The sequence below is a fragment of the Echeneis naucrates genome, chromosome 5 (genome assembly GCF_900963305.1).
Source record: "Echeneis naucrates chromosome 5, fEcheNa1.1, whole genome shotgun sequence".
NCBI lineage: Eukaryota > Metazoa > Chordata > Actinopteri > Carangiformes > Echeneidae > Echeneis > Echeneis naucrates.
This window is the reverse complement of record NC_042515.1, coordinates 39,367-57,389: the sequence shown is the minus strand read 5'-3', so window position 1 is coordinate 57,389 and position 18,023 is coordinate 39,367. Positions and strand designations below refer to the sequence as shown.

At 44.6% G+C, this 18,023-nt stretch overlaps 4 protein-coding genes across 5 annotated transcripts; 3 read left to right on the top strand and 1 right to left on the bottom strand.

Moving 5' to 3' along the window:
* The first annotated feature begins 2,074 nt into the window (after positions 1-2,074).
* On the top strand, positions 2,075-5,312 carry cyc1 (cytochrome c-1). The gene is made up of 7 exons (XM_029502160.1): positions 2,075-2,190; positions 3,424-3,614; positions 3,698-3,824; positions 3,903-4,060; positions 4,135-4,295; positions 4,464-4,564; positions 4,778-5,312. The coding sequence occupies exons 1-7, from the start codon at positions 2,113-2,115 to the stop codon at positions 4,880-4,882; spliced, it is 921 nt and encodes a 306-aa protein (XP_029358020.1). The 5' UTR covers positions 2,075-2,112; the 3' UTR covers positions 4,883-5,312.
* Positions 5,313-5,457: 145 nt separating this feature from the next.
* On the top strand, positions 5,458-7,559 carry LOC115043573 (homeobox expressed in ES cells 1-A-like). Its single transcript, XM_029502161.1, has 4 exons — positions 5,458-6,477; positions 6,805-6,932; positions 7,012-7,113; positions 7,237-7,559. Exons 1-4 carry the CDS (start codon positions 6,375-6,377, stop codon positions 7,420-7,422), a joined length of 519 nt encoding a protein of 172 aa, XP_029358021.1. The 5' UTR covers positions 5,458-6,374; the 3' UTR covers positions 7,423-7,559.
* A 286-nt stretch (positions 7,560-7,845) lies between these two features.
* ergic3 (ERGIC and golgi 3) lies at positions 7,846-16,354 on the top strand. 2 transcript variants are annotated; one of them, XM_029502603.1, is made up of 14 exons: positions 7,846-8,012; positions 8,490-8,560; positions 8,776-8,863; positions 8,956-9,075; positions 9,208-9,304; positions 9,375-9,540; positions 10,473-10,530; positions 10,841-10,855; positions 11,398-11,429; positions 11,668-11,764; positions 13,935-13,999; positions 14,085-14,221; positions 14,777-14,832; positions 14,917-16,354. In XM_029502603.1, exons 1-14 carry the CDS (start codon positions 7,913-7,915, stop codon positions 14,994-14,996), a joined length of 1,182 nt encoding a protein of 393 aa, XP_029358463.1. In that variant the 5' UTR covers positions 7,846-7,912; the 3' UTR covers positions 14,997-16,354. The 2 variants fall into 2 exon arrangements, with proteins under 2 accessions (XP_029358463.1, XP_029358464.1); XM_029502604.1 differs by lacking the exon at positions 10,841-10,855.
* romo1 (reactive oxygen species modulator 1) lies at positions 12,236-13,276 on the bottom strand. The gene is made up of 3 exons (XM_029502605.1): positions 13,156-13,276; positions 12,547-12,677; positions 12,236-12,475 (listed from the first exon to the last, which is right to left on the bottom strand). Exons 2-3 carry the CDS (start codon positions 12,675-12,677, stop codon positions 12,367-12,369), a joined length of 240 nt encoding a protein of 79 aa, XP_029358465.1. The 5' UTR covers positions 13,156-13,276; the 3' UTR covers positions 12,236-12,366.
* Positions 16,355-18,023: the final 1,669 nt, after the last annotated feature.

Here is an 18,023-nt window from a genome sequence, read left to right as displayed (position 1 = left end):
GTATGGCTCTGTCTGAGGTTTTTTCTTCCACTGCCACCAAGTGTTTGTTCTTGGAGGATTTGGAGGGCATCTTTAAATAACTCCATAAAAAGTTTAGTGTAAAGAGCCTTGATGTGACTGTTGTGATTTGAGGTCTTAGAAATGAATTTGATATAAAATAGTGTTGACATTCATGAACAAACCAAATCTATTGAACCATTCTTTAACACAAACAATGGGAACTGAGTCGCAGTCCTTTTAATCCCCCCCCCCCCTCAGTATTTCACACACATCTGCCCCAGCGTTTTTTCAGGTATGACATGAATAACGTAAGTCAGAGTAGTTTTATTTAAACAAACACGTTTTATACAAAGAGTAAACCCAGAACAGTGATTTCACTGTCAGCAGAGGGATGCAGCACCACCATGTGGACTGTTCACAATGAATGCAGGTCAGACATTAAAAGCTAGTCCTGAAATGTCAAATAAAATTATAATCAATGTTTCAGAATAATCCAAACTCAATTATCCCATCAGTATATTGGTGGGTTGATTAACTTTGATTGATTTTTGATCCATTATTGACCAGATAAAATGAGTTACCCCCAGGCTGTCTGTTTAAAAATGTGCCAGCCTTTTCAATGACTCTTTCAAAGGAACTGAGCCACAAGATCCAGCTCCTTTTTGAAAAGCTGTAAATCCCATCTCTAATATTAAATCATTTCAATTTCTTATGTTGTATGTTTATATAAAGCACACTTATGAACTTCAGTATTATGCACATATGAAATATACTTATTGTTGCTGAGCTTTTTTGGAAACAGCTGTGCTATTCTGTGGGTCAAAGGTGAGTCCAAAGGGTCCCAGAAACTCTGGAAGTGGGGTTAAGGTGGTGTGAGTCTGTTTGTGTTCTTCAGGTTTATCCAGCAGGTTAAATAATCCATGTTGTGTAAACCCGTTTGTGTAAATTTGTCAAGGTGACCAGAATGAGCTCAGATAGGTACTTCCGGTCGTTGAAGGCTGCCTTCATAATAAATGCTAAAACACAGACAGGACTCTGCTTTAACAATGGGCTGTTTTTTTTTGTTTTTTTTTTTTAAGCTGTATTTAAGGAGAGTTTGTGTTAAACAAATTATTGATTTGTTCAAATTTTATTTAATGTTATATTTTAACCTTTAGCCAATAACCTATAGTATCTAGTGAACTGGGCAGCACAGCAGCGTAGTAGTCAGCACTGTCGCCCCACAATAAGAATTGTCTGTAGGTTTGAGTGCAAGTGGTTGGACAGACTGGAGACCTGTCCAAGGTGACCCCGCCCCTCGCCCAGAGTCAGCTGGGATTGGCTCCTGAACCCCCGTGCCCCGGAAACAGATGGATGACTGGATCTAGTAAACTGTGAGACACATGATGAACACGACTCGCAGTAAGTTCATGTTAGTTTGGAACTACTGTTTTGTCACATAAAACTTAAAACAACAAAACACTTCTGTCTTTAGGGTAGAAGTAGCTATAAACAACCATCACAGCCAGACTGCTAAACCTACCTGCAGGTCTCTGGGTTTTGAGAGGAAGCTGGAGGATCTGGAGGGAACCCGCAGGGAGAACATGGAAATGCCACTCAGAATCCAGAACCTACTTGTTGTGAGGCAACAGTATTAACCTACGACCCATCGTGTAGTATTTCCAGCCACAATAGGACAATTTCCAAAACTTATTTCTGTTGTAGTGCAATATTTGAGCATGATGGATTCGATCCCGGATCAGCTCAGATCAGAGCCTGCCCATCATTCAACACCTCGAGCACATTTCTATCCAAATCATTGCAATACAGAGTAATATGAAGTAAAATTTCCAAGTTGTATCATGCAACTTTCATCCTCTGACAAAAAATACATCAAGCAAGACAAATTCAAATAACTTATTTGTTTTACAGATGAAATAATTTCATTATTTCTCATAAAATGCTCCACCCTTGGGACATAAACCCCAAAATAAAAGCAGTTATTTTGTGACAGTGGTCACTGAGTCACATGGACAGTCTATCCAGCCGTTTTTATTTTGAAGGTGTAGACAGGAAGTACAGTGTTCCGGGACGAGCTCCGGCAGCTTCCTCAGCTTACTGACCGCAAACAAGATGGCGGCGCTTCGAGTCGTGGTGCTGTCGGCAGGTGGGAGAGCGCTGCTGGCGCCCAAAACTATCCCAGTGCCGAAGGTAGGTGGCCGGGGAGGGGGCCTAAAGCTTCTACGGAGGTCTACAGGGCTGGCCGACTGGAGGGTCACTGGCACCCCGCTGATATTACCCAGTGACTGAGCGGGTGAGACAAGGTCACCGGAGCTTCCATCGCCCCCAGGCCGTCGGTGACTTCGGCGTCTCCAAGTTCTCCGGTGTTCCGTCCTCCAGATCCGGAGAGACCGGCACGGTGACAGGATACACCGGAAAACTGGAGACTGGTGAAACCGGGAGCCTGCTCCTCGTGTAGCCCGCTAGCCATTTAGCTAACAGTGCCGTGGACGCAGCCGGTACACGGCTCAGTCAGTACGGCGAGACCCAAACCCATTTCCTGGTGCGGGAGACCGGGACCGGGTGTTTTTGGTTGTGTCAGTCCTGAACTCCGTGTGTAGCGTTGTTGGTTAATGTACTACAGCTAATCAGCCTGCTAGTGAGTTAGCATTTGAAGGTCTGAGAGGACTTCCGGTGTAGGACAGCGTCTTTGGGTTTGTGTTCCACCAGTTCATCTTTGTCCCTGGTCATCCTGATCCATGTCATATATATGCATATATGAGCTCCTCTGTCCCGATCTTAAGGCCCCTTCTTCTGGCCCTCAGACTCATGTTCTTATGAAGGACTCAGTAACTTCTTTGGTGTAAACTAACTCAGGGTCACCCCAGCAGTAAAAGCCCCATTTACAAATGTTGGTAGGTCAAAGTCACCTGATGAGATACTCAGATTAAACCAAATCAAATGTATTTATAACGAGCCAAAACATAACAGAATTACATAAACTTTACATACAGAGCTGGTCAGAGCAAAGGAGGAAGAGAGGAAAAACTTTTAAGTGGCAGAAACCTCAGACAGAACCAGACTGGTGGGGGGAGGCAGCCATCTGCCTCATCCAGTTGTGTTGAGAGTGAGAGAGATGTAAAGTGGGCAGAGGGATGGAGAGAGAACGAGAGCAGGAGGGGAGAAGATGCAACAAAAATGCAGCACAACATCTAGTTGTCTGCAGGGACTGTAGCTGAAACACGCAATCTGTCAGAGAATATTAACAGCAGGTAAAAAGACTTTTAGCAGAAGGTGTAACGATGGAAATGAATTATTTTGCAGTGATTGAAGAGTTTGTTAGTTTTGATGTTCTCAGGTCAAAGGACACCTGTCAACTCACTTGTATGCTCAGACAGGTATGAGATAACCCTCATCTGTATTTCTTCTCCTCATCCTCTGTAGGCCAACATGTCCTTTGCCACCCTGCCACGGAACAAAAAGGTTGCTCTGACAACGCTGGGTGTGGTCACAGCCGGGGGGGTGGGGCTTGCTCTGATGCTGCACCAGTCTGTCAAAGCCTCTGACCTGGAGCTCCACCCACCTCAATACCCCTGGAGCCATGCCGGTCCTCTGTCCTCTCTGGACCACGCCAGGTGTGGTGGACACACAGTTGGCAGGCGTCTTTGACATTTGGGGGGCAACTTACTCACCTGAACATCTGTCTGTTTCTCCCCAGTATTCGCCGTGGTTACCAGGTCTATAAGCAGGTGTGTTCTGCCTGCCACAGTATGGATTATCTGGCCTTCAGAAATCTGGTGGGGGTGTCTCATACTGAGGCCGAGGTGAAGGCCATTGCGGAGGAGGTGAGAGGGGGTCCCAGGTAGGGTCTGTTCATCTGGCAGGTGGAGACTGTGACCTGTATTCTCTCCCTGTTGTCTCAGGTAGAGGTGGTGGATGGCCCCGACGAGAGTGGTGAGATGTTCACCAGGCCTGGGAAGTTATCAGATTATTTCCCCAAGCCCTACCCCAACCCTGAGGCAGCACGGGCAGCCAACAACGGAGCCCTCCCCCCTGACCTTAGCTACATCGTCAATGCCAGGTAACCATGGAAACACCTAACAGTAATGAAATCTCCTGACTCGTAGTTGACTTATCATTCTATTGTCTCCATAGACATGGGGGGGAGGACTACGTGTTCAGCCTCCTCACTGGATACTGTGACCCTCCTGCCGGGGTCACCGTCAGAGAGGGACTCTACTACAACCCCTACTTCCCTGGACAGGCCATTGGCATGGCCCCGCCCATCTACAATGAAGTGCTTGAGTATGACGACGGTAAGGATACACTGTGTTTGTGTGTGTGTTAGAGAGAGTCTGACACCAAGGTGAAATACTCATATATGACAACAGAGACTAGTCTGGATCTGGGGTCTGTGGTCATGCTAATGTTGTGTAGATAACTGAACAAATGTTATTCACATTTGGTGGTGATGGTTGCTATAGGAACCCCTGCCACCATGAGCCAGGTCGCTAAGGATGTGTGCACCTTCTTGAGATGGGCTGCTGAGCCGGAGCATGACCAGCGCAAACGCATGGGACTAAAGGTAGGATCTGTCAGGGACCTGGTCTAGATTTCTAGAGTCTGACTGATGATGATGATTAAAAACAACAACAATAATAATAATAATAATAATAATAATAATGTATTTTATTTATAAAGAACCCTTAACAATCCTCAAAGGTGCAAAATTTTGGGGGGTGGGGGTCGCAGTGGTGAGGTGAATGTCAGAGGGCTAACTTGTCTCTACTCCTCCCAGATGCTCATGGGCTCAGCCATCCTGATACCTCTGATCTACTACATGAAGAGACATCGGTGGTCTGTGCTGAAGAGCAGGAAAATTGCCTACAGGCCGCCAAAGTAACAGGAAATCAAGGCACCCCGTTCTGGGCCTAAACACACAGACAGGGCTGCGTTCAACAACCCCACAATGCTGACCTTGGTCACATGAACACATCCTGCCCTAGGGGGAGCTAAACGAATATGCATCGTGTTCCTGTGTCGAAGGATTGTGTGTCTGATGTTCCCGTTGTGGTGTGATTGTGTCAGAGTTGTGGTGCCGTTGAATGCAGTCTCTACAAAGTTAATGTTTGTTTGATTTGCATTGCGTTGCCACTGGTAACAGATGATATCATCTGCTATCAGTCACTGATAACTTCATTGATGGCCCATCTTTGTAAGATACTTAGTAACGACCGAAGCAAAGGCATGATGGGATCTGTGTGTCAGACTGTGGTCACCTGACGTCATCCACATTTTGACCTCTGACTGTACAAATAAATTATGTTAAAAACGAGTGTAGTGCCTAAATTTTCTGCAGCAGGGCTCTACATGAGGAACTGACGTCATACAGCATCATCAGGTTGACAGGTCTCAGGGAGTCCAAGTCTACGTGGACTTCTGGCCCGTTGGAGTTTAATAAACACGAACCTTCTTGTCTTTGTCCATAGTGATGAACTGGACCTTAATCTGACCATCCAGGGAATAATTCCTTTAAGAGATAGAAACCTCAGACAGAACTAGACCTGAGGGGGTGGGTTTGGGAGTGCAGTGCTCTTTAAACTTCAAACTAGATTTAAAGGTGAAAATATTTGAAATACAAAGCAAGTGTTCCAGTTGATTGAGAAGCTGCTGCATTGTGGTAGATGGTAGATTACTGCAAATGGTGGGTAAAAGCTGTTGAATTTTGGCATTATGATTTTATTTGTAAAAAAGCACCATAAAATCATTGCTGCAAAGAGCTAAAGGAATCAGTGGTTCCACTGAGCTGTGACTGTCAGCCTGGCTACGGTACTGAAGGAAACCTGGATTGTTTTCTTATTTCGGCCTTGAATAGTCAGCTTCTGGCAATTTGATTTTTTTTTTTTCTATGTTTTTAAGCTTTCATTCAAGGCATCATCATTGTCGTCTTTGTCATTGTTGAATGCTGCAGCTAATCTGTTTTCCCTCCTGCTGCTTTGAGCTTCATCTGCATCACAATACGCAGCTTAGACTGAAGGCATCAATGAGCTGCTCCTCATTGTCTTCATCATCATCAGGTCACAGCTGGAGTCAGTGCTCCAACACAAACACGCTGATTTTCTCCATTGGTGACTCAGAAGAAAAGAGGACACACACACAATGTGTGTGTGTTTGCCCTCAGAGTGTCATTCACGTGTAAAAGACAGTCCTCCTTGTTAATTGGTGCCTAGTTTAAATCCTCCAGTCCCATTGAAACCACATTGTCTTCCTGCTGGTTCTCAGACCGAGGTGTATCACTTCACGACCTGGTCTGCACTGCAGTCAGACTGGATCATTTCAGGGCCTGGTTTTCACTTTACTCAGACTGGATCACTGGTAGCTGGTTGATTGTGTTCATGGCGTTTTCTCCTGTGACTGTGGATGAAGGTACCAGGTTTTCCATCAATCACATTCTGGAGAGGCCTGGAACTATTATGAGGCTCCATAGACCATGGGCAGGTGAGTTCAGAACCTTTTTCTGTTCAGGTGAGGCTGGAGAGAGACTGGTATATGGAAGTCACAGCCAAGGATCCTGGTCCTGAGAACATGAGGAAGTTTAAAAAACTCAGACAAAACATTTTAGAATAAAAGTTTTTTCCTTGGGGCTCATTACAAATCAAGGTTCTGCTATTTGATGAATTCTTCTTCAGTCCAGCTGATACTTAAGTTCATTTTAAACCTGAATTTCAAACCTTTAAACCACACGTTTCAGTTCAGGAGAAGAATGTTTAATTTAAAAGTTGTTGAAAGTTAATAACTTATTCAGGTTTTATGTTCTGCTAACAGAAGAAGAGGACATAGGAGGCAACTTCACACCTTGTTATCATCAACAGCAGCAGCAGGTCAACTCCTGCAGACCACCATCAAACTGGTTCCCTGGACGCAGACCTCGCACCAACTTCACCAATAGCCAGGTAATGAACCAATTAATTAATCCATCAATTAATCAATCCTCAGAGAGATCCTCTCATTGTGTGTTTGTTTGTGTGCCAGGTGGTTGTCATGGAGACAGTGTTCCAGGTGAACTCTTACCCAGGTATCCAGCTGAGGCAGCAGTTGGCCCAGAGACTGGAGCTGGATGAAGACCGTATCCAGGTGCTGAGACTTTGTTTGTTCAACAGCTGGTGGACAGAGATCCAGATGTTTCAGCAGAGCTTGTCCAGCTTCCTGTTCTCCAGAAGTTTCTGGCAGCTGACTCCTCCTTTCTCCTGCTCTTAGATCTGGTTCCAGAACCGGCGAGCCAAGCTGAGGCGGTTCCTCAGAGAAACCCGTCTGTGGCTACTCCAGACAGCTGTGGGTGACCTGGGGGTCATAGGTCAACTGAAGAGCAGGGATGTACCAGGTGATCTGGCCCAACGGTTGGCTGCCCATCTCCAGCTCCAGGAGAAGGAGTGGACTCTCTGACCCTGATCCTGTCTGTTTACTTGTAAATCTGTCATTCATGTCATCACTTTCTTTTTCCTTTCTTGTAAATTGTTATTTGAGGTAAGACAAGCGATACAGCGTGGATTCACATTGTCTCATTATGTGAAGAAGTTTCTGTTTCCTCATAATAAAGCTAATCAAAGTATCTGAAACTGGTCAAGTTAGTCATCGTTCTGGAAGATGCTCAGTCTCAGGTTCATTCCTCATAGGTCAGAAAAAAAGAAATATATTTTAAAAATTGCATTTACTTTGCTTCACACGAAAAAAGACGAACAAACCCACCAAAATTAATTTATAAAATAATGAATAAAGCATCAAGTCTTTGGGAAGGATTAAAGCGTCAAATACGCGGCCGGCTCTGATTGGTCCAGTCCCCAACCCGTGACCGTCCCGGAAGTGGAACCGCAGGACCGATGTGTGTCTGTAGTGCAAGACTCTGTTGGTAACAGCTGTGTTCAACGGCGGATTTATGCTTCACAAAATGGACACGTTGAACAAACTGAAGCAGTTTGACGCGTATCCAAAGACTCTGGAGGATTTCCGGGTGAAGACCTGGGGAGGAGCGACCGGTGAGCGGCAGATTTATCCCGGAGCGGCCGGTTAGCCGCCGCGGCTAACAACAAGGCTAACTGATTCATGCCTGTCTTTACCAACATTTACTATCACAGTTACAGTGTTTGAGATTAAAGAACTACTGACAATCACAGACCGAGTTTACAGTAAGGCGTCTGCTGACGGCAGACATACAGAATATTAAACTGATTTAATACCTTTCCGTAACGTTGTAATCATCAGTCCATGTCATATACGAATATTCAAAATAAAACTTTATTGATTCCCGGGCTTAGACAACATGACATACGAGGTTTTATGGAGAGTGATGAATAATCACAGTATGTGAGAGAAAAAACAGCTCGGCCATGATGACACGGTTGGTCTGTTGTGGACTTGGTCGTTGACTCCTGGACAGGAAAGAGGCTGCAGAGAAAAATTATATTAGAACAGATTTGAACTTTGATCCACTCTCTCTCTTTGTGTCTCTGCAGTGACCATCATCAGCGGTGTCATCATGTTCATCCTGTTCCTCTCCGAGCTGCAGTACTACCTCACTAAAGAGGTGAGTTCATCGTGATATCTGATTGGCTGTAGGTAAAACGGAAGCTTCTCTGCTCTGATTGGTTCAGGTGATGGGAGAGGGGTGGTAGAAGAAACAGTTCAAACGCTCAGCTAATTCCTGTTCGACAGGTCTGATGTTTCAGTGATGTGTTGTGTTTGTAGTTTAACCTAGACCTCAGACTCACATGTGTATGTTTGTGTTGTGTGTCTGTGCAGGTGCACCCCGAGCTGTACGTTGACACATCACGAGGAGACAAACTAAAAATCAATATAGATGTTGTCTTCCCGCACATGCCCTGTGCCTGTGAGTATCTTTGTTAATATCTCCCAATACTCCCTCCCCCTGTATCCCTGAGTATCTGTCTTAGCTAATCAATCAACCTCCACCCCCTGAAGACCTCAGCATTGACGCCATGGACGTAGCTGGTGAGCAGCAGCTGGATGTCGAACACAACCTGTTCAAACAGCGTCTGGACAAAGACCTGAAGGCTGTGACCCTGGAGGCAGAGAAACATGGTATGACCCCACCCCTTAAGTCACATGGTCAAACATCAAGGAATCGCCACGCTGGTGAGAGGGGCCAACTAATTGTCTGATCTACCTGATGATCACAGACCTGGCATTGTTGTTCTTGTTGTTGTGGTGTAGAACTTGGTAAAGCTGACGATGGTGAAGTGTTCGATCCCAGCTCACTGGACCCAAACAGATGTGAGAGCTGCTACGGCGCAGAGACTGAGGACTTGAAGTAAGACACACAACACACACAGACAGTATCTTCTCTCTGAGCCTTTATTCACCACCCCCCACCTCCTCAGATGCTGTAACAGCTGTGATGATGTGCGGGAAGCATACAGGAGGCGGGGCTGGGCCTTTAAGAGTGCTGACACCATTGAGCAGTGTAAGAGGGAGGGGTTCACCCAGAAGATGCAGGAGCAGAAGAACGAAGGCTGCCAGGTCTACGGCTTCCTGGAGGTCAACAAGGTCCTGTCCTTACCTGTCCTGTCTTCAACTGTCCTTTAGCCCCCCCAACAAAAGTAAATCAGGAGGCAGATTTTTCAGCTATCAGCCTCCTTTTCTGTGGAACCAGTTAAAAACAGTTAAAAGTTCAAGTTTAATTAGTCTTTAATTATGCTGCTACAGGCTGACTGCTGAGAGAATGACTGAGCACCTCTCTCCAGTTGCGTCTCTTTAAAAGTTACTCTTTTTTTTTCATTAACTGCCATGATTAATCATTTCTATTATCAGTTCTTCTGTTATTCTTACTTGCTGCTAATATTTACCAATGCACGTGTAGTGGTAACAGCCATTAATCCTCCATGCATATGTAGGTTTTTGTTTGAATTTTGGGCTGCAGCTATCAGTTATTTCTGTAATCCAGTATTCTTTTACTTCATTGATTAATCAGGTAATCTAATAAATTTTTCCTCTTATGAATAACAATAGTAAAAAGGAGAAAAATGGCAAAATATTTCATTAACATGTTTGCTATATTATGTTACCTTGTGTTGGCTCAGCTCTGTGCCATTAACATTTGCATATCACATCAGTCCCATTTTAGAAAAAAATCCCACAATAATTTTTTGTCGTAGAATTATTCGAATTACTCGAGACATAATTTTTATTTTGTTCTCTCTCCTCCTGCTATCATTCTCTCTCTCATGCTCCCCCCAACCAGTTAAGGTAGATGGCTCCAATCTCCCAGTCTGGTTCTTACTACTCATAAAGGAAGTTTTTTGCTCCATTGTCACCAAGTGTTTAATCAAGGTTGATTTGTTTTCTCTCTTTAATAAGAGTTTGGTCTTGACTTGCTCTATGTGTAAAGAGCTATATAAATTAGATTTGATCTGTGAGGACAGAGCCTGCAGTGATGTTGTCATTATGATGCCTAAGCTCACTTTCTGTTGCTTTGGCAGGTAGCGGGAAATTTCCACTTTGCTCCGGGCAAAAGTTTCCAGCAGTCACACGTCCACGGTAAGACATACCACCACCTCACCCCAGTCCAGAACTTGGGGACCAGGTCTCTCTGTTCTGCATCATCCAAGACCTGATGTCTGGGTCCAGTTTTCAGTCCATCACATCTTCATCTTTCTCTGTATTCTGAGTCAGCTGATCCTGAGTTCTTTATCCTCTGAGTTTGTCCCCCTGTTGTACTTTAACCCTCTAAACACAAACCTCTGTGTTAGTGTTGTTGTGTCCTCATGTCATTAATCAGTGTTGTGTAGCCACTCACACCTGTTGTGTACCTGTGTCTTCTAGTGACTCTTCTCTCTTCTTTCTGCAGTGCACGCTGTGGAAAGTAAGTCCACTTTTTTAACTGGTTCAATTACTGTACTGTACACAAATTAAGAGGTACAGAGGACACAGGATTTAGGAAAAGTACAGAGGACACAGCCACTTGGAGTGTTTGACCCATGAGACTAAGCATTTCTCAATAATGGTCTCTGACTCCCTGTGAACTCTGACCCCTGTAGTTCTGTAGGTGTAACAGTACAGTTTACACCTTGCTTGACTTTGTGGGTGTTTGTCCTGTAAAGCTGCAGATTGGAGTCACTCTGACTGCACCTCACTGTGATGACAGTGTGACCCTGCTTTTTCCTTTGTCCTGATCATGGGAGAAGATTCCGTCCCATCATTTGATTTTAGACCAAAAAACCAACAGTTGGATTGCCATTTAAACCAATGAGGTTCAAGGTCAAAGTGGACAGGAAATGTGTACGCTGCCGTTCATCTTTATCTTTGAACTAATGATCAATCAGACTAACGGCAGATCAATAACTGAAGACACTTTTGAATGATTATACCGAACTGGTGGAATAATGTGACACTTTTGTGTTTCAGTTCACGACCTGCAGAGCTTCGGCCTGGACAACGTGAGTCATTATCACCACTTAGCTATGACATCACTGTTCCTATTGTTGTATTTATTATATATGTTAATTTTATTAGTCCATGAGTCTGTTATTTTGTCAGACCAGAGGTGTCTGTTCTGCTGCGCTGACTGAGCTTATTGTTGATTCAAAACACCTCATGTCTTAAGATAATTTCCACTGAAGACATGTTTGACATTTTATCTTATTTGTGTTTACTGTTTATGCCATCCTCCTGCAGATCAACATGACGCATCTGATAAAGCATCTGTCATTTGGTAAAGATTACCCCGGCATTGTGAACCCTCTGGATGGGACAGACGTCACAGCACCACAAGGTCAGTGATGGGAGGGCTTCATAATGCTCAAAGTGATAGTGTTTTTCTCTGTGTGCGTGTCAGTGTCTGTAAACACAGTAGACCTGGGGGATGTTTATCAGCTAAAGCTACTGTAACATCTCAGATACACACATCACCTGTTCTTTCCCCGAGAGCCACAACTTAAGCATAGATACAGAATCACTGATGGAAGTGGGTGACGTAGGCTCACACTTTGTTGGAGAAACAACCTCATGACAAGACAGGTCAGTTTGACAGTTAGCACAGAATCTAACTACCTCTGTTCCCCTCTGAGTCTGTGTGTGTCTAATGATGTCACAGGTGTGTGTTCTCACTCTCTACAGTTGATGATCTGCAGACTACAAGACCAGGTTTAGTTCTCTGCTGCTACGAGAATAACTCAAAGTCTGACATACAATCAGGAGAGTTGTGGCTCTCCCACTTCACACAATCTAACACAAACACTGAAAACACATTGAACAAACTTTTATTGACAGAACTAGAGGCAGGGTGAGGGCGTGAATGACAGCTGTGGTTGTTGATTTCTGAAATGTCCCATAGCTGTTCAGTCAAACTAAGGAAGAGGAAGATCTTCCTCCTCCTTAGCAGCGGATCCCCATTCCAATGGCCATGAAGGTGCCAAATGTCCCCCCGCTCTGCATCATTGTCTTCCCCACGCCCCCCATCAGCTCCCTGCCACGCATGCCGATCCTGGATGAGGAGACATTGTCAGGTTACGTGGTCAATGACAATGTGTTCAGGTGATCAGAGGTCAAGGATACCTGAGACAGGAGAAAGTACCAAACATGGCGCCAGCAGCCATTCCTACTGCAAACCCCATCATGAAGCCCATCTTGACTCGGTCAAAACAACTGGGCTGGGTCTGACCATATGGACCTACAGCCACCGGCATCTGGAGAGGACAGATATGGGGGGTTCTTCTGTGAGATAGAAGACGTGAAATGACTGTCCCTCCCTAACCATGATCAGCTGTCTCACCAGTGGACTGTAATTGACTGTTCTAATTCGGTACGTGAGGCCAGAACTGGCTCTTACCTCCAGACACCTGAGCTCTACATTGATATTAAACCATCATCGGTTATATATATTTAATATTTAAAAATAAGTACCGTTAATATTTCAGCATAAGGTTAATATTTGTTTAACAATCTCAAAGTAATTGAGAAACTAAACCGGTTTTCAATAATGTTAACATGTTCCGGTGTATTTAATTTGAGCCATAATAATGATCGTTTGTTTGTGGTGTTAATCAAACTTGCTAACTAGCATGCTAGTTGGCCTAGTTTGGCCTCGACAAATAAACACGTTCCCGCGCTCAGCTCGTGTCTTCTCCCTCGTGAACCCGACCCGTCAGCCGGTTCGGACCTCACCGTGATTTCCGCTGTCGGGTCTAGTTCTGGTCCTGGATCCTAGTCGGGATCAGCCTGGTTTGAAGCGCAGCTACGTTCACACGGAATCAGACCTCCATCACCGGAAGAAGGAAGGGCAGCGAGACCGGAAGTGACGACGCGGCTCGTTGTCAAGAGACGTTTAAGGAAACATCGACAGAAATTAGTTATGTCCTTTTATTTCATGTTAAACGAAATGATTGTAAATGCCACAGTAAGGAATTGTTAGTATGAACAAAAAAACCGCCAATAGGTGACACATGTAGAAACATAAATAATGTAAATATGAATAGGCAAGACAGTAGAGGAGTTGGGGGAGGAACACCAGGACAACCCAGGTCAGGCTGCTGCCTCTGAGATCCAGATCCAGAGAAACAACAAATGGATGAATGACAATAACAGATTATCATGAGTTTACATTTATAAATCGAACAGGACTCTGTTACTCTGTAGATAAAGCAAGGTGACCAGTGAGTGTGGGAGAGTTAAATTATTACTTTTGAAATAAAACGGTTTAACTTTTTCTGTCTATGTTTACATTTGTTTATATTTTTTCTACATTGATTACCGAAGATATTTATTTGATATCTGTATTTAGGTATCACCTGGAGCCTTTTAGTCAAACTAAGGGTCACTTAACAACTCAATAAGGTCTTTGGAGCCCCAGGACAACAACATCAGCTAGTTCACACCTCAAAAAATGTCCAGGCTCTGTAGAGGAGTGCTCTTAATCCCCTGCCTTACATCTGTTTTATCTTCAGCCTCCATGATGTACCAGTACTTTGTGAAGATTGTCCCGACCATCTACGTGAAGGCCGATGGAGAGGTGAGTTCACATTGTCATCACTGTTATATTAACGAACTTGAGAGCTGAACCACAGACAGTACCCACTGGGGATGTGTCTCTGCAGGTGGTGAAAACCAATCAGTTCTCCGTCACCAGGCATGAGAAAGTGGCCAATGGGCTGATTGGAGACCAGGGGCTGCCGGGCGTCTTTGTGCTGTATGAGCTGTCGCCCATGATGGTGAAGTTCACAGAGAAGCACAGGTAAGAGTTGGATGGTGGTAAAATGCATTGTTAAATGACTCACCCTTTGTTTACTGATCAATTTTGAGGTTTCGGACCAACTGTACCCCCTCCCCCATGATGTTTTTTGTAAACCTGAAGAAACCATATTTTGATGAGAAGGTGAAGCTGAGGAGGAATGAGCAGTAGATCTGACCTACTCTCCACTTGAGTTAGTGGTTCAGCCTGTCAGTCACACAGTAGTCCCGCCCCCTAACCCCTCCCCTCCTTCCTGGTCTGTTCCCCACTAAATGAAGCATCATTTAAAAATGAACATCATGTTGTATTGAAGACTGTAAAGTAGAGACAAAAACAATAAACTCGTCAGGAAAACGTTTACTGAGGAGGAGGAGGGACATTTTCCCATAGATAAAAAAGCTATCTGACTTCTGACTACAGCTGGTGGAGTCGCCCCCTAACGACCATTGAATAGAATGCATGTTTCACGTGTCTGTGTCCATTGTTGTGGTCTTGGGTTTAAACAGAGCAGAATGATGCTGAATGAGTTATTTGACATCACTAACTCTCTCTGCTCAGATCATTCACTCACTTCCTGACAGGAGTTTGTGCGATCATTGGAGGAGTGTTTACAGGTCAGTCCCTTCTGCGAACACAACATTGTGTGTTAGACACCACAACACACTGATATTTGACAGCTTCCCGTTTCCTCTCTGCAGTGGCCGGTTTGATCGACTCGCTCATCTACCACTCAGCTCGGGCTATCCAGAAGAAGATAGAGCTGGGCAAGGTGTCCTAACAGTGCCACCTCCCCACCCCAAGGCCTCCATGGTGCAACACAGATCAGGATATGGACACAACAAAAGAGAGAGGAGGGGCAGTGGGTGGGACAGTTTTCCCTCCATCTCTTTGTCACGTTTCTCCTCTCCACCAATCGGGGCAGACGCTGACCACAGACTTTGTGATGCATCATCAGCTCTGATGAAAAAGGGAACTTCCCGTCCTGTTGCCTTCCTGCCTCCTGAGGGTCTGTCAGCAGGTCTGTGGTGGAGGAGATATCAGGACCAGGTTCAAAGTAGCTCAGCTGACTGCTGCTGTTCTTCATGAACACAACATCTTGCTGTCTCAACAAATCCCAGTTATTGTGATCACAAAGTGTTGATGTAGTTTCTAATTAAAATCTAGTGATAATCAATATTTCCTGATTGTGAGCAGACACTAAACAGCGGAAGTACAGGATCCATGTGTCCAGAGCTTGAGCACAACCCCCCTCTGAACTGTGCACTCCCACAGCATCTAGAAAAAGGTCCTGCTCACCTGACACACGTTGATGTTGTGTCTAGTAAAGCCATGATCTCTATGAATGTAATTAAAAACTGATCCCAGTCTTGAAGTGTTTAGATGATATGACTGATGAAAGCCTGACCACACGCTTGATGATTTATACCCACTGTGTTGTGTTGTAGTCTGGTGTGTCAGTCTGATGCTGTGTGTTGGTCTTGGCTGGTCAGTCTGATTTGATCCCAGCTTCAGAGGTCCAGGTCCAACTGTTCAACATTAACCTCAATTCCACTTACTGCTTCGAAGATAGAATTGACAACTGTTAACTGATGAGAAACATCTGTCTCCAGATGTGGACAAGCACCAGTGCTAACTCTATCGCAGCTTTAGCTATCAGGCTAACCAGCTAGCTCTGATTGGGAGTCACTGACATGAAGAAGACAACTACTGGGGGCGGAGTTACTGTGCTTCAGAGGGGATAAGGCAGCTGAGGCAGAACCAACCAGGTGTGTTCTGTCCTCCACCCACGCAATGACATGTTTGTCTGACTTTTGGAACAGGGTTTAGAGTTCAAGAGGCAAGGCTGTTCCCATACTCATCTCAAAGCAGCTTTGAAACAGGACCTTTGTCCTTCAGTCCTGGTCCTGGTGTTTGACCTCAGCTCAGACTGTTCCCCAAGTCACTCAGTGATGATGTCAGAGGTGACGTATTCAAAAAATGTGGTTCAGGTTCATTAGTGTAAAGTGTCCGTCTGGTCTGTGATGAAGAGCTGCACCTTTAATCAGGGTGTGTATGTGTGAGTGAGTGTGTGTGTAAGTGTGTTGTATTTATATCTTGTCCTCATCAGTTTTTAAAATGATAATAAATGTGGATTCACCTTAATCCTCTGCCACTGTTCAATTTATTGATTAATTATTAATTAACCCTCCGGTCGTGTTCACCTCCCGCCCCTTACTTTAGTGTTCCCAGTCAAAATTGACCGGTATGTTTTAACTGCTCTTAAATTAGCACAAAAACCATTTTTCACCACCAAATTTTTATTCAACATTCTTTAGCTGTGAACAATGTCTCAAAGTAGTGTTTAACATGAATTTATAGAATTAGACATAAAATAACTGCAGTGAAAATACAAATAGGCACTGAAAATGTATTACAAAATGAAAATGTAATGTAAAAACTAAATGGAAAACCAAAGACCAAACTCAACATGCAGTGTGTGTGTGTGTGTGTGCGTGCGTGCGTGTGTGTGTGCGTGTGAATTTGTGCACGAGTGGCATGTGACACTCAGGTCAGAGTGGGCCTTGCAAACATAGGCATCACATTTGCAGCATCTCAGGCTTGTTTTGTTGTCTCTTGGGGCACAGAGCTCACAGTGTTTCCTTTTCTGCCCATGTCATTGTTGGGGGAGAGCACCAAAGCTTTCCCCAGTCGATTTCTCTCCAGGTGTCCCCAAACACACGCTTCCCCTCCAGGTTTGTCATCTCGAGTATAATTCCCTCAATGGACTCTGGTGAAAAGACTTGGAAGCTGGACTTGATGTCATCCACACGAGATGTCGCATACCGTGTTGGCCATGGCGTCATCTTTATGATGTTTTCCACTCTTGCTCGACTTCCTCTGTCCTGGGGGGATGAAGACCAGAGCAAGTGTCCACTCTTGGACTGGAATGTCTCCTCAGGTGCCTCTCCCTCTCAATTTGTTGACTGGTCAGTCTCCTCAAAGTCTGGATCAAAATCTAGGTTGTCTTCCACTTCCGAGACATCCTCCTCTATCTCTGGTTCAATTTCAGTGCCCTCTTCATCATGTCCAAAAAGCTGGACCAGAACCTCTTCAACAGAACCGCTTGTTCAGTGGCCTACTCGTGCTCACAGTAAAAGGAGTGCAAGGCAAACATCATGCTATATATATGGGGTCTGTGTGAAGATGATACATTGATTAGTCTGGAAGATGTGGTTCACGTAGGGGATAGGCACAAAAGTGCGGGAAAGAGATGTGTACCCGCAAAAGACATTATTCAGTCTGAAATGTGTGTGTGTGTGTGTGTGTGAGTGAGTTGGGGTGGTGTGTATGAGGATGTTTTCTGTCTGATAGATGAATATAGTCTGGTAACCATTCATTTCCTATAGTGGTCACTTTTGACCGGGAACACCACAGGTGTAACAAGGTTGATTAAAACACTCAAAATTCAATGAAAGAGGTGATCATTACTTTTATATGTTCAAGTGCATAGTGTGGAGGATATCATAAGGCCTTGAGGCAATCAGATGTAAAACACAATATTTGTGTTTTAAGTTGTAAATCGGTCAGATTTGACCCAAACACGACAGGAGGGTTAATATACATCACATTTTCTTACTGAATAGGAGCTGGTACATTAGCGGCTCAGAGCCCTGACAGGACGCTACTGGAGAACAGAGTCATTTGAAAGCCACCAGATGGAGACCATGCACTCCAGGGTATGTAGTCCCCACACAGACACACAGAAAAAATTAAGTGCGCCTCACTTCCACTCTGCTTAAATGAACTGTGGTGGAACTGGCTACAA